This window comes from Mytilus trossulus, unplaced genomic scaffold, assembly GCF_036588685.1.
Source record: "Mytilus trossulus isolate FHL-02 unplaced genomic scaffold, PNRI_Mtr1.1.1.hap1 h1tg000138l__unscaffolded, whole genome shotgun sequence".
Taxonomy (NCBI): Eukaryota; Metazoa; Mollusca; class Bivalvia; order Mytilida; family Mytilidae; genus Mytilus; species Mytilus trossulus.
In genome coordinates, this window is record NW_026963302.1 from 227,470 (window position 1) to 241,758 (window position 14,289).

The window sequence follows — 14,289 nt, forward strand, 5'->3', positions numbered from 1 at the left end:
TTATACTTATTAATATTTTGATATGAGCGTCACTGATGAGTCTAGTGTAGACGAAACGCGCGTCTGGCGTTCTAAATTACAATCCTGGTACTTTTGATAACTATTTACATCACTGGGTCGATGCCATTGCTGGTGGACGTTTCGTCCCCGAGGGTATCACCAGCCCAGTAGTCAACACTTCGGTGTTGACATGAATATCAATAATGTGATCATTTTTATAAATTTCCTGTTTACAAAACTTTGGATTTGTCGAAAAACTAAGGAGTTTCTTACCCCAGGCATAGATTACCTTAGCCGTATTTGGCACAACTTTTTTTGAATTTTGGATCCTCATAGCTCTTCAACTTTGTACTTGATTGGCTTTGTTAATATTTTGATATGAGCGTCACTGATGAGTCTTGTGTAGACAAAACGCGCATCTGGCGTACTAAATTATAATCCTGGTACTTTTCATAAGTATGCACCTGAAAAAGTTTAAGGGATGACAGGAACTAGATATATAAATTTTAAATGCATTTTATGGTTTAGAAAATTATAAACTTTACTAGATTTTGCTAAAGAGTTTGGGAATCTCCCCTCATATACTTAATGTTGTGACTAGTATTGATTTAAATGGACAATTGATGGACAATATACATCTGCAGGCAATAGGTGATTTAAGCTGTGTAACTTAGTGGATCGTATCAAATTAAACTCAGGTGTTTGTTCATTTTGCTATCTTCTGCAGACTGGAAAAAAAACTGCCCATCTTACTTCAGGTATGTTTTTAATTTTCTGAAACATATACTGCATATAACTTGTATATATCTGGTTCCTGCAATGCCTTAAAACTTTCCTAGAAGTACCAGTTTGTCTGTACTCAAAGTAAATTTTGAGGTGTAAACACGGCCATATTTTTCAATTCCTTATGATGACCATTAAGAATAGTACGTGTGTTCAGTTGTCATCGTGTTTATGGTACATCTAAGGCATTTTTCCCCTATCGTAGTCATCGTAATACGTCGAGTATTTTTTTTCAAAAGTTAGTACTTGTTAACATGTTAAGTTGTTAAAATTGAGAAACCTTTATATTTGTAAGAAGACATACAAAAAAGGTATTTCTTTCAGTTGTACAAGAGCTTCTACAATATAACAAACAACGTAACAGGCCAATTAACATATATTATTGTAAACATTTTCTGTTATCAAAATATTAAAAAGGCAACAAAAGTATTATATATCGCTGTTCAAAAGCCATAAAATTTATAAATGGATCAAAAGAGATAAACTACTTTCTAAATATATTGTTTTAAACTGATTTTAATTCATTTGCCATTATATGAAGTCCATATTAAGACAACACTGCAATGTTTTCAAATGTTATGTAATCAATACACATAGTTTAGATCTATATGACATGTATGAGTCATATGAACAAAACACAAATTATATAAAAAATTATTTATAGATTAACACGAACGGCCTTATTTTGTTTTTTTCCTTCACGCACAGAACATTCTAGAGGGTATCGCATGATATGTTATATATTTAGATTCAATCATATTTAAATAAGAGGTAAACATAGAGAAAATCATATCTATAAAAAGAAGAAGACTAGTATGTAAGTATTAATAGCGTCCGCAAAATAAATTTAAATTGTATAAAATATATATTTAACAAAGATCTATGTTTTTTGTTTTTATAATTATCATTTAGAAGATGATGTACGCAAATATGTTTTCTTCGAATAATCGCGGCTTACCAAAGTCAAGTGTTTGTAAATGAAGAAAGTATCATTAAGCTATGCAAATAAATTTTGTATGAGCTACTTTATTTTTAGCGAAACATAGCAATCAGTCGTTCCATCGTCGTTGTCTTCAATATTTAGGTTAATAAACTGGTAATTTTAACACTGTTAGAATTATTTATACAACATTGTCAACGTTTAGAGAATTTTATGAAAATTGTGACCATAGGTAAACATTTTAAAACCAAAAGTTTTCTTTTTTTTATTACTGATAAAACAACATTGTTTTTGGCAATCCACAATTAACATTTTACACGGACAGCAACCATCTCAGACAAAAAACAGAGGGTTCCCTAACTTAACAGATTTATTCATGTTTTACGAACAACAGTTATTTGTATTTTTCCATCACTAACTGAACATTCTAGAAGAGTCTCGCATGGTTTGCTATATTTAGATGCAATCATATAAATAAGAGGTAAACATAGAATATATCATTTGATAAAACGAAGCAAACTTGTAAGTACTGCTAGGATTAGCTCGTGTCAGCAAAATAAATTTATACTGAATAAAGATATATTAAACAAATATCTATCTTGATTGTTTTCAAAATCACAAATAAAACTTACTAAAAAAATTCTAATACCTACCTATTTTGTTTATCTTCACGTTCTTTAATGTTTTTCATAGATAAGTTTTCGGTCTTCGATAATCGAAGTACAAAAGTGGAATGTGGGTAAATAAAAATATATTAAAATATAGAATAATTAAGCTACAAAAATAAACTTTATGTATGCTACTAATTTTGAGTCTGTGAATTTTATGCTTGCATGCATACTATTATGGTTTTGTGTATATGATTTCGTTTACGATAAGGCCTGTTTTTGGCCCTCCCTATTTTTCTCATTTTTCAAATTCCGTTTTGGAAAGCTACTTATTATGTTAAAACATTCCCTGATGTTTGAAGTTTGTTTGGATTAAATTCAAAGCCCCCAATTTTCACAACTGAAAGAGATGAGGGGAGTTAACTTTCTCTGGTATTATTCAGATATTGTAATTATTATTCATTTTGCAGGTGATTTTTCAACAATTTTTTTTTAGTGCCTGTGCCAACGTGACCAAGGATTTTTTTTATTCTAATGTCATGAGAATTGTTTTTGCTGTCTAAACCGCCATAATTTTTTTCCGGGTCAAGCAGGCGAACGCTAAAAAATTAAGAAATAATGGCAAAAAATCGTTTTTTTTCGTTGCCCTTTTACCCTCAAAACCTCACCCATTTTCCGAAATTAATGGTTTTGAAGTTCATCCAAACAAACTTCAAACCTAAGTGAATACTTTAATGTGATAAGTAGCTCCCCAAAGAAAATGAAGAAATAGGGGGGACAAAAACGGGCCTTATCGTACCTTGTCCTTTGCCTATCTTGGAGAGAGTGGAGAACATTTTTTCGGCGACTGAATATAAAAAAAATCATTTAAGCTGCTGTTAGGACAACTCATTAGGTCTCGCTATTCTGTTAATTATTATATGATAATTAATTCAACTATTGCTTTCGTTTTAAAGAATAGCATATTCGTAACTTTTATCCTGTCGTGTGTTGAAGCATGGCCAATATATTCGTTTCAAATTTCTCCTGCTGTATTTTACCAAGCAAATGAAATTGCTATACTCTTTAAATATACACAAGCAATATAATTGCGCTGGATATATATATGCATGGACAGACCTATACAAACATATAAGTTCTACTGATGAGTTTTTATGAAATTGATAAACCGATGACAACTCTTGTGATTTTGTCTAGCTAACACAATGGCTGTTCCAGACTATAATGGCGAAGACAGTACTGACGTTGACATGTATGTTCATGAACATGTGAAGGATAAGAATAAAGTGTTGGAAGACAGTGTCGTTGAAACAGACAGTGACAGCAGTACTTGTGACGAAAACGTATTATCTGTTCAGAATCTAAAGCTCGATAATTCTACATCCTTCCCTGCAGAATCAATTACAAGAAAGACAAACTTCGCAGTTATTCTATGTGTTCTTGGTTGCATCATGATGAGTTTCAAACAAATACGTTGGCAAGAACAAAATAAGAGAATGAGCAAGTCCAAAATTGACATTGACTTTATATTTTCTAAACATAAAGCAAAAATGAAAGAATTGAAGGAACATCCGAAGACACGGCTCTGGATTAACAAGCTTGTTAAAACATTCTATCTCATTCCAAGGACAATTGTTCAAACGTATGTGTTGAACCCACAGGACTATAGCAATTTTATCAAGGAACAGAAGACTGGATTGACGTCGTCTTTAAAGGAATCAATGCAGTTTGAATGGTGCAGATTAGCTAGTTTTGCTAATTATCCCCATACTAATATTTCAGTGATACGACTTGCTGAAGCTGGATTTCACTATGAGGGAAACGTAAATGAGGTCGTCTGCTCTTTTTGTGGATTGAAATATAAAAATTGGAGGTCAAAAGAAAGCCCAGTACAAATACATAAAGACAATGCACCTCAATGTTCTTTTGTTGTGAATAACTTAAATATCAAAACAAGAACCAATGACAGACCGACATCTGATATTTTTGTTGGTGCATGTGGAAACTCCACAGAAGCGCCAAACTTATCGGTAATAAAGGAAAATAAAGAAGAAACATCTCCAGCAAGGGACAAGAAAACAAATGAAACATATTCAGAAAACAATGTCGCCATGGACCGGAATAGATTTACTATGGAAACTAATGTTACAGCTGGCAACGATAGCAGGTTGGCTAAGGAAAGCCTAGAGAACAGCTCATCTCCAAGGAAAACAAATTCGGAGTTCCCAGTTTTTTCCCGAAACAACGTAAATGGTCTCATTAGCATTCCAGAAAACAACACAGCCCTGCAGTCATCAATTCAACCACCACGCACATCTGTCCCTATCAGCTCACTCACTTCAAATATGGAGGCACTGAGCATGGGCGTTTGTCTAGAAAAGCCCAAATATCCAAAATATGCTATAAGGACAACTCGATTGTCATCATTTGCAAATTGGCCTTCTAACCTTTCTCAATCACCAGATGAACTGGTGACTGCAGGTTTCTTTTATACCGGTAAATATAGTTTTGCAATAAAGTCAACATATCTAATTGTATTGTTTTGATTTATACTAGTATGAATATATCTTTTCCAAAAAAATTAAAAGTAATATATATCCACAGCATATGTTGCATACATAAATTATCTGAGAATATGATGATATGACATTGGATAAAAATACACAAGACAAATCAATGTGTACTGATAATCATCATATACATGTAGAAGTATTCAAATGCAAAATAACACCTAAGCAGTGATTATAACAGTAAATCATTTTGTTATCAAAAGTAAGAAAAAGTTCTTATATGATACCTTTTGCATTGTTTCTATGTTTAATATAAAACGCAGAAATGTGGTAAGTTTTCCAAGGATATAACTTTTTACCAAAGTCCACATTACTTGGGTGTAAACAAATATATGACACCATGAGACCTACAAGAATGAGCAGATCCCATACCATATAGTCAGCTATAGAATGCCTCGAAATGAAAACTGGAATCAAACTAGAAAAACCAGTAATCAACGATCCTGATTGCTCTGTTTCAAGAGAGCACTAGATATATTTTATTGCAAATAAAAACTATAAGAGATCGACAGTTTTCTAGAAATCGACTACTCTCATGAACCCGTTGATGCCAAGATATCGTTCTACCATATATAGATATAGGAAGATGTGGTGTGAGTGCCAATGAGACAACTCTCAATCCAAATAACAATTTAAAAATTAAACCATTATAGGTTAAAGTACGGCCTTCAACACGGAGCCTTGGCTCACACCGAACAACAAGCTATAAAGGGCCCCAAAATTATTAGTGTAAAACCATTCAAACGGGAAAACCAACGGTCTAATCTATATAAACAAAACGAGAAACGAGAAACACGTATATATTACATAAACAAACGACAACTACTGTACATCAGATTCCTGACTTAGGACAGGTGCAAACATTTGCAGCGGGATTAAACGTTTTAATGGATCCAAACCTTCTCCGTTTTTCTGAAACAATAGCATAACATCACATATATTTTTTACTTCAGTTTTAACAAGAAAATAGGGATTATGTTTAATTGAAATTTGCTGTTAAACACTTCTGACTATAAGGTAGTTAAAAATCGTACTTTACCTTTAAAATCATTGCATTCAGTAATACCTTGTCCGAATGTTAATCTATAATAGATAGTCCGGATATTTACGTATTTTCTATTCAAGCATCAATGAGGTCTCATCAATTGGTGAAATGAGCCATTAATGCAATTAAATTGTTACAATTAATGTTTGCATTAGAGATCAAGTCACGAGAGCATAAAACGGTAAGACATTTATTCAATTGTTATATTTAAACATGATAATTAAAACTACAAGTTTTTGCTTTCTTTCATTTAAAAAAAAAATAGGCATAGAAGATCATTGCAGATGTTTCTTTTGTGGAGGTGGTCTGCGAAGATGGGAAGTTGGGGATTTGCCATGGACAGAACATGCGCGGTGGTATCCAAAATGTCAATTTGTAGCACAGTGTATGGGAGAAAAGTTCATTGAAGATGTACAGCATGGAAAGGATCCTGAAAATATTTCAAATGTAAGTACTGTCAGTGATGCTTAAATTCTGAAACAAACATTGTTTTGCATTTTAGCGAACTAAGATAGTCCGATTTTTTTTTAACTTCGCGAATGCTTGACAAAAGAAATCAAATGTATAACATTGTTTGAAGTACGGGTAGCTATTTTAGAATACTACTATTATCTCGGATTAAATGCATTATAATGCTGAGTGAATTAAGGATAACATTTATGTCAAAATAAATAAATCAATGATATGGTAAATAATTTTAAATGATAATTTGTATTACAGATCTCACATCCGGAGCAAAATATCAAGCCAAAAAGGTTAAATGGTTACACCAATAATCCAGCAGTGCAAACAATCCTAGAATTTGGATATGAACCAAATGTAGTCAAATCAGCTTATACGAGCCTACAAACAGCTGGAGTTCATGGTAATATTATTAGAAAATAATAAGATAATCGAGCAGGATAAAATAACAACTTTTTACGAAGAAAGATTTAGTGAAAAAAAAGTTCACATATGTAATTGAAACAATTCAAATGAGCAATCTTGTTTAAACCATCAGCCTAATTCAAATGAAATAACAATAAGTGGTGCAATATTTAGAAAAGTTCAGATTGCAATGATATTTTCTAAATGTATAAGTATATACATATTTTATAATGTGATTTTCAGATATAACAGCAAGTTTATTGTTTGAAACAATTAATGAAAAAGAAGAAAGAGAAAAAACGCATTCGGCTTGTAATGATCCTGTTAAAAGTAGCACTAAAGCAGCACACGAAGAAAACAATCATTTACAGGATATACCTAAAGACGAACAGGCCATAGTTGACCCAGACATTGAATGTAAGTATACAACACTTAATTCAAGATTGTCTTCCGAAACACAAATATCCCGTAGTGCATGAGAATAGATATAACAAAAACACATGTGTAAACTGACATAAATATTGGTATGCCAACGTTAATTTTCTGTAACTATTTGAAATACAACAATTGATCTATGTTTTGGTTATATTAAAGAAGAAAGGACATGTTTATGTTCCTCCAAGTTACAACCCCTTTTCTATTTTTTGGGATTTTACTTCGCAGTTTTAATTTTATATTTGCAATCTGTTGTTGACTTAGCCTTTGCTCCAAGTATCTTTGGCTTCATAGGCATTTAGTTGACCTTATCATTTTATTTTTCAAAAGTTCACATCGGAACTTCTAATGTATATTGATAACGTAAAATATGTTGATATACTGACAATATCAATAAAATGGGTTTCTATTTCCCCCCAATTAATCTACAACTAAAAATCAAGATTTAAATGAATCTAATAACTCTTCTTAGCTAGTATTGTATGTAATGAACATGGTTTCTTTGTAGTATCAGTGAAAAGTCTTGAAGATGAAAATAGAAACTTGAAAGACCAACAAACATGCAAAATATGTCTAGATGAACCAGTGTCCATCGTTTTTTTACCATGTGGGCATATGGCAGCGTGTATAAACTGTGCTCCGGCACTAAGACGATGTCCGATCTGCAGAGCTTTCATTAAAGGAACAGTGAAGGCAATAATGTGTTAAGAAGGTTGTCCTGGAGAAGGATTACCAAAGAAGTCCATTACACTCAGAAATGGCTAAACATACATTCATGAAGTAAAAAAAACTAAAGGATGTCAAGAAGTGGGATCTTTGCATTTAAATAAACCTTTGAAACATACGCTTATTGAGACATCCAGTTTCTAAAGATTTTACAAATTGACCCTTTAAAGCTTGGAATGGATATCAGTGATATCTTTGATTTATTAAACTATATGTAAACAATAATGCTTAGCTATTTTTAAAAAGTTCTCTGTATATGTTATGACATACACAATTACAATACATGTAATAGTCTGCCTCTTTTATGTTTGTTTATTTGTAATAGTGTACCATAATAAAACTAGCTTTACTTCGAATTCTTTATGCCTTAGTGAATAAATAAAATTGCCATAATTTTGTGTCGAATTGTAAAATAAAACGAGATGTTGGAATTACTTCAATGATATAGCAGCCAAATATAACAAAAAGCGGAAACTAACTTCTTTATCAAGTAAAATTCTGAATGAACCATAGACAATACCATGTGCTCATGCATGTAACTAACACTATATGTCAACAAACAAACAAAAAATCTACACAAACAACCACTATAAGTTGCAATTTTGTAAATATCGACAATACAATTTCCCATCAAACTCCCTTTGCGGCAAAAACTGTGACACTTTTTGAAACACTCACGATTATTTTTTTATCCCAGGAATATACAAATGAAGATGTGGGATGGTGCCAATGAAAAAACTATCCACAAAAGACCAAAATGACACATACATTAACAACTATAGGTTACCGTACGGCCTTCAACAATGAGCAAAGTCCATACCGCATAGTCAGCTATAAAAGGCCCCGATAAGACAATGTAAAACAATTCAAACGAGAAAACTACCGGCCTTATTTATTTAAAAAAATGAACGAAAAACAAGTATATAACACATAAACAAACGACAACCACTGAACTACAGGATCCCGACCTGGGACAGGCACACACATAAATAATGTGGCGGGGCCAAACATGCCAGCGGGATCCCAACCCTCTCCTAACCTGGGACTTTGGCACAACAATACAACACAAGAACGAACTACATAAATCAGTTGAAAAAGGCTTAACTCAACAGATGGGCAAAAATACAAGTGGACGTCGCCGGATACTTATACATCCTGACACAAATAGACACAAGGAACAGGTATGAGAGCACTCACAGATATCCGACAGCCAGCCCAAAGCCACTAACAAATAATAAAAAATACACATCCAACATCCAAAGGATTAAGTGTAAAGACGTCATAAACAGCCAGAGAAAAAACATGACCTTGTGCAATGCCAAGTTACAGGTATCGACAGATTGTAGATACATGAATATGTATATGCATATAACATACTAGTAATATTTAGTTAGCTATAAATTCAATGATAACATAATCAATATTTATACAAACAAAACCAATATTCTATGATCTTATTACAGTGTTGAATAGGTAACCCTCCAGAATGATTCCATTTAAAGGAGCGACAAGTTTACATGAATCGATTGTCTTACCCGTAGTTGGCATAGCGTTATGATACTTTGGGTCCTCTATGCTCTTCAATTTGTTTTTGTTTTGCTTGATAACTATTTTGATCTCAGCGTCACTGGTGAGTCTCATGTAGACGAAATTCGCGTCTGGCGTATTAACTGCTACCTCCTACCAATTCGCTGATAGATTCATAGGTTTTCTGTTGAAAAACAAAACGTCTGTCCGTCTACCCTCTTTTTTCAATTCTAAAATAAGTGTTCACTCGTTCTACTAAACTATGGTTATTGATCTGTTTACTAACTCAACAACCAAGTAGAGCATGTGATGTGTCAGAATATTGATAACTAAATTCTTTTAAATAGCCGACAATAAATAAAGGCAACAGTAGTATACCGCTGTTCGAAATTCAGAAATTATTTCAGAAAAAAACAAATCAGCGTTACAAACTAGAACTGAAGGAAACACATTAATTGTAAGAGGAAAACTACGACAAAACAGAAATATAACATTAAATGTAACACACACAGAAACGAACTATAATAGAACAATGGCCATATTCCTGACTTGGTATAAGACATTTTAAGAAAAAAAATGGTGGGTTGAACCTGATTTTGTACTAGAATAAGGAACAATCTTGTTTTTATAGACAGTCTCGCTTGAAAAAAAACTATAATATAAGTAAATGCATATTTGCATTATCACTAATGAAAATACAATATAGGGAAATAGTTAACAGAAAAACATTTTGCATAAAGATAAGACATCTCCATTTTTTAAAACTGTATTCGTGATAAATTGATGTCAACCAAAATGAAACAATGAACTGAAACTGTCTTATAACGATCTTTGTCTAGTTGGTCTTAAAGCTTTTGTTTTTCTGAGAAAACAAATAAGTACATAACAAAAAATCGAAAGTGCTGTTCCCTGTGTATTGGTAAACATATGATTTGAAAACAGTATAATGATAGTAATAATAGATTTTTCTAGTTCTTGTATAAAGGTATGTGTTGATTAAACTTACTTTATTTTAGGGAACAAACATGATTAAATTATGAATTGAAATGTGGAATGTGTCAAAGAAACACCAACCTGACCATAGAGCGGACAACAGGCGAGTGAGGCCACCAATGGGTCTTTAATGCAACGAAAGACTCCGCACCCGGAGTCGTCCTTCAGCTGGCCCCTAAACAAATATGAAAACTAGTTCAGTGATAATAGACGTCATACTGAAGTGTATAAGAACTGTCCAGGCTGCCCGCCCTCACCTTTGTGTGCAATTTATTGTTGATTATATAGAGAATCACTGAAGCATGACTGGAGCAGACCCCTCTTAGGCAGTCAGTGGACCCATTTCCTTCTGAAAATTTCTGGATCCACCACTGACAATTTCTTTAATTTCTTATACTATTACAATGCCTTTGTTTACATTTTATGTCTACAGTATATTTCCTGTCGATTTATTAATGTTTTTTTCTATTTAGCTTTGTAATTTTGTATTGCAATAGTTCATTTCTTCTTCGTTATATATTTGACAATTTCTCTTTTTTTCTTTGGTTGTATAAGTAACTATGTAATTGTTGTATGATCAAATATTAAGATTTTAAAAACAATGAAAAACATGTTGTCCTCGGTCAGGTCATTTGTTTGTTTACCAATATATGAAGAAATGTATTCAGTATTTACTGTTTCTAATCATAGATTAATTTCAGGTTCGTCAATGTATTTGTATACAAAAATATCAAATTTTGCAGAGGCGTATATACAATGATGAATACATCGAATCAAGGACGTTTCTACTTACATCTTATATACTTCCTGATCGAACTGATAGCATAACTCCTTTTATTTTAACCTACGCATAACTAAACTCGAAATCTAGAGAACAAAAATAAGTACTACATGTTTAACATGTATAAATAGTAACACATTGGAAATCAAATTTTGGAATTTTCCAGTTCAACATATCGTAACCCATGTAAATTGTATTTATATCATGGTAACAATAAAAACGAACTTTCAAGACTCTATAGTTTATTATTGGACTAATGCACGTAAAAAATACTTTCGCATCAATATTAATTTAGAGTATACGGTAATGTAAAATTTATAATAAGAAACATTTTTAAATAGAGCTTAAACAGTTAGTGCATTGATATAGGCAAAGTGTTAGTTCTATGCAACAGAGTTGATTCTGCATGTTAATAGTTATCAAATGTACCAGGATTCTAATTTATTACGCCTGACGTGCGTTTCTTCTAAATTAGATTCATCATTGACGCTCATATATATAATACAAATATTTATAAAGCCAAACAAATACAAAATTGAAGAGCATTGAGGATCCAAAATTCCAAAACATTGTGCCAAATTCGGCTGAGTTAATCTATGCCTGGGATAAGAAAATCCTTAGTTTTTCGAAAAATTCAAAGATTTTTAAACAGGACATTCTTTAAAATGACCACATTATTGATTTTTATGTCAACGCCGAAGTGTTGACTACTTGGCTGGTGATACCCTCGGGGACGAAACGTCCACCAGCAATGGTATCGACCCAGTGGTGTAAATAGTTATCAAAGGTACCAGGATTATAATTTAGTACGCCAGACGCTCCTTTCGTCTAAATAAGACTCATCAGTGACGCTCATATCAAAATATTTATAAAGCCAAACAAGTTCAAAGTTTAAGAGCATTGAGGATCTAAAATTCCAAAAAGTTGTTCCAAATACGTCTAAGGTAATATATGCTTTGGATAAACATGTTCAGTGTGTTCGTTTACATTCGCATTTTACCAAAAATTAATACGTTTTACCTGAATAATACAGGTACGCAAACCAACTTTTTTTAAAGTTTTTTTTCTATATTTGATGTAAAGCGTATCTCATCGATCCATGTTAACTCTAAATCTTAAAGATACCACATTTATAACAGGAATGGTTAAAAAAAAAAAACTAGCTGTGGTAATCTTTTCACGTAGCAATAGTATTTTAATAAAATTTTACACGATGAAATATACTCTAAAATCACGTATTTAGTCCGTAATAGATAAACAAATGTTAATCATTCAAAGTGTTCATATTTTGTTTAATTTTTTGTTATCCAACCAATTTGTTTTCAATAGTATTAGTAACTGCTCGTACTGATAAAACAAGTATAGAAAGAGTTAAATCACGAACACTAAGGAAAATTCGTCAAGTCACTTATCAAATGTCAAAATCAAAAGTTCAAACACTTAAAAGAATGGGGAACAACTGTCATATTATGTATTTTTCTTACACAAAAACGCGCTCTCAAACAAACACGATTGAACTCAAAGAATCATCAAAGACATCGGGAATACGTTCGGTGTATGTGTTTTACATTATTTTATAATGAGAAACATTTTTAAATAGAGCTTTAACAGTTAGTGCATTGATATAAGCAAAGTGTTAGTTTAATGCAACAGAGTTGATTTTGCATGTTAATAGTTATCAAAGGTACCAGGATTATAATTTAGTACGCCAGACGCGCGATTCATCAGTGGCGCTCATCAGTGACGCTCATATCAAAATATTTATAAAGCTGAACAAGTACAAAATTGAAGAGCATTGAGGATCCAAAATTCCAAAACGTTGTGCAAAATTCGGCTAAGATAATCTATGCCTGGGATATAAAAATCCTTAGTTTTTCAAAAAATTCAAAGATTTGTAAACAGAAATTACCGCATTATTGATTTATTGATTATTGGGCTGGTGGTACCCTCGTGGACGAAACGTCCACCAGCAGTTTCATCGACCCAGTGGTGTAAATAGTTATCAAAGGTACCAGGATTATAATTTAGTACGCCAGACGCGCGTTTCGTCTAAATAAGACTCATCAGTGACGCTCATATCAAAATATTTATAAAGCCAAACAAGTACACAGTTTAAGAGCATTGAGGATCCAAAATTCCAAAAAGTTGTGCCAAATACGGATAAGGTAATATATTGTAATGGTGGTCACTTTGTTAACTTGTTTATTCTATCTATTTGGGGAAATTGGTTAACTTTAGAATTACTTATAGTTCCGTAACTCTTTCTTCCGAGACCGGCCATGAAATTATCCTTGTCGGGACTTCCTGTTCTGGCACGTGCCCGGCCGGGCTCGTTGTCCCTGGGAACTATAAGTATGACGTCACTCACCGGGTTCTGGGCAGTCTACACTAAGGATTTAAAATGAGCAGACGCTCATACGATTTGGCATGCAAATGGAACCTTTATTTATACGACAAGTAGACTAGCCACCGCTGTATATTTATTCATGTAATCGTACTATGTTCAACCATATATGTCTTTAAAATAAACATCTTGTTTATATTTACGTAGTTTTACGTACTTTGTCCGATATCCCAGAACTTGGGTAGACAACGGGAAAACGAAGCCAGTGGAAACTTCCACTCCCGTTACAATATGTTTAGGATAAACATGTTCAGTGTGTTCGTCTAAATTCGCGTTTTACCAAAATTTAATACGTTTTACCTGAATAATACAGGTATATGCAAACCAACCTTTTTTGAAGTTTTTTTTTCTATATTTGATGTAAAGCGTATCTCATCGATCCATGTTAACTCTAAATCTTAAAGATATCACATGTATAACAAGAATGGTTAAAAAAACTAGCTGTGGTAATCTTTTCAAATAGCGTTTGTATTTTAATAAAATCTTACACGATGAAATATACTCTAAAATCACTTATTTTGTCCGTAAAAGATAAACAAGTGTTTATCATTCAAAGTTTTCATATTTTGTTTAATTCTTTGTTAACCAATCCTTTTGTTTTCTACAGTAT

General features: G+C 32.6%; 1 protein-coding gene across 1 annotated transcript; it reads left to right on the forward strand.

Moving 5' to 3' along the window:
- The first annotated feature begins 1,643 nt into the window (after nt 1-1,643).
- Nucleotides 1,644-8,330, forward strand: LOC134700320 (baculoviral IAP repeat-containing protein 2-like). The gene is made up of 5 exons (XM_063561671.1): nt 1,644-4,827; nt 6,212-6,393; nt 6,667-6,811; nt 7,057-7,230; nt 7,757-8,330. Exons 1-5 carry the CDS (start codon nt 3,537-3,539, stop codon nt 7,954-7,956), a joined length of 1,992 nt encoding a protein of 663 aa, XP_063417741.1. The 5' UTR covers nt 1,644-3,536; the 3' UTR covers nt 7,957-8,330.
- Nucleotides 8,331-14,289: the final 5,959 nt, after the last annotated feature.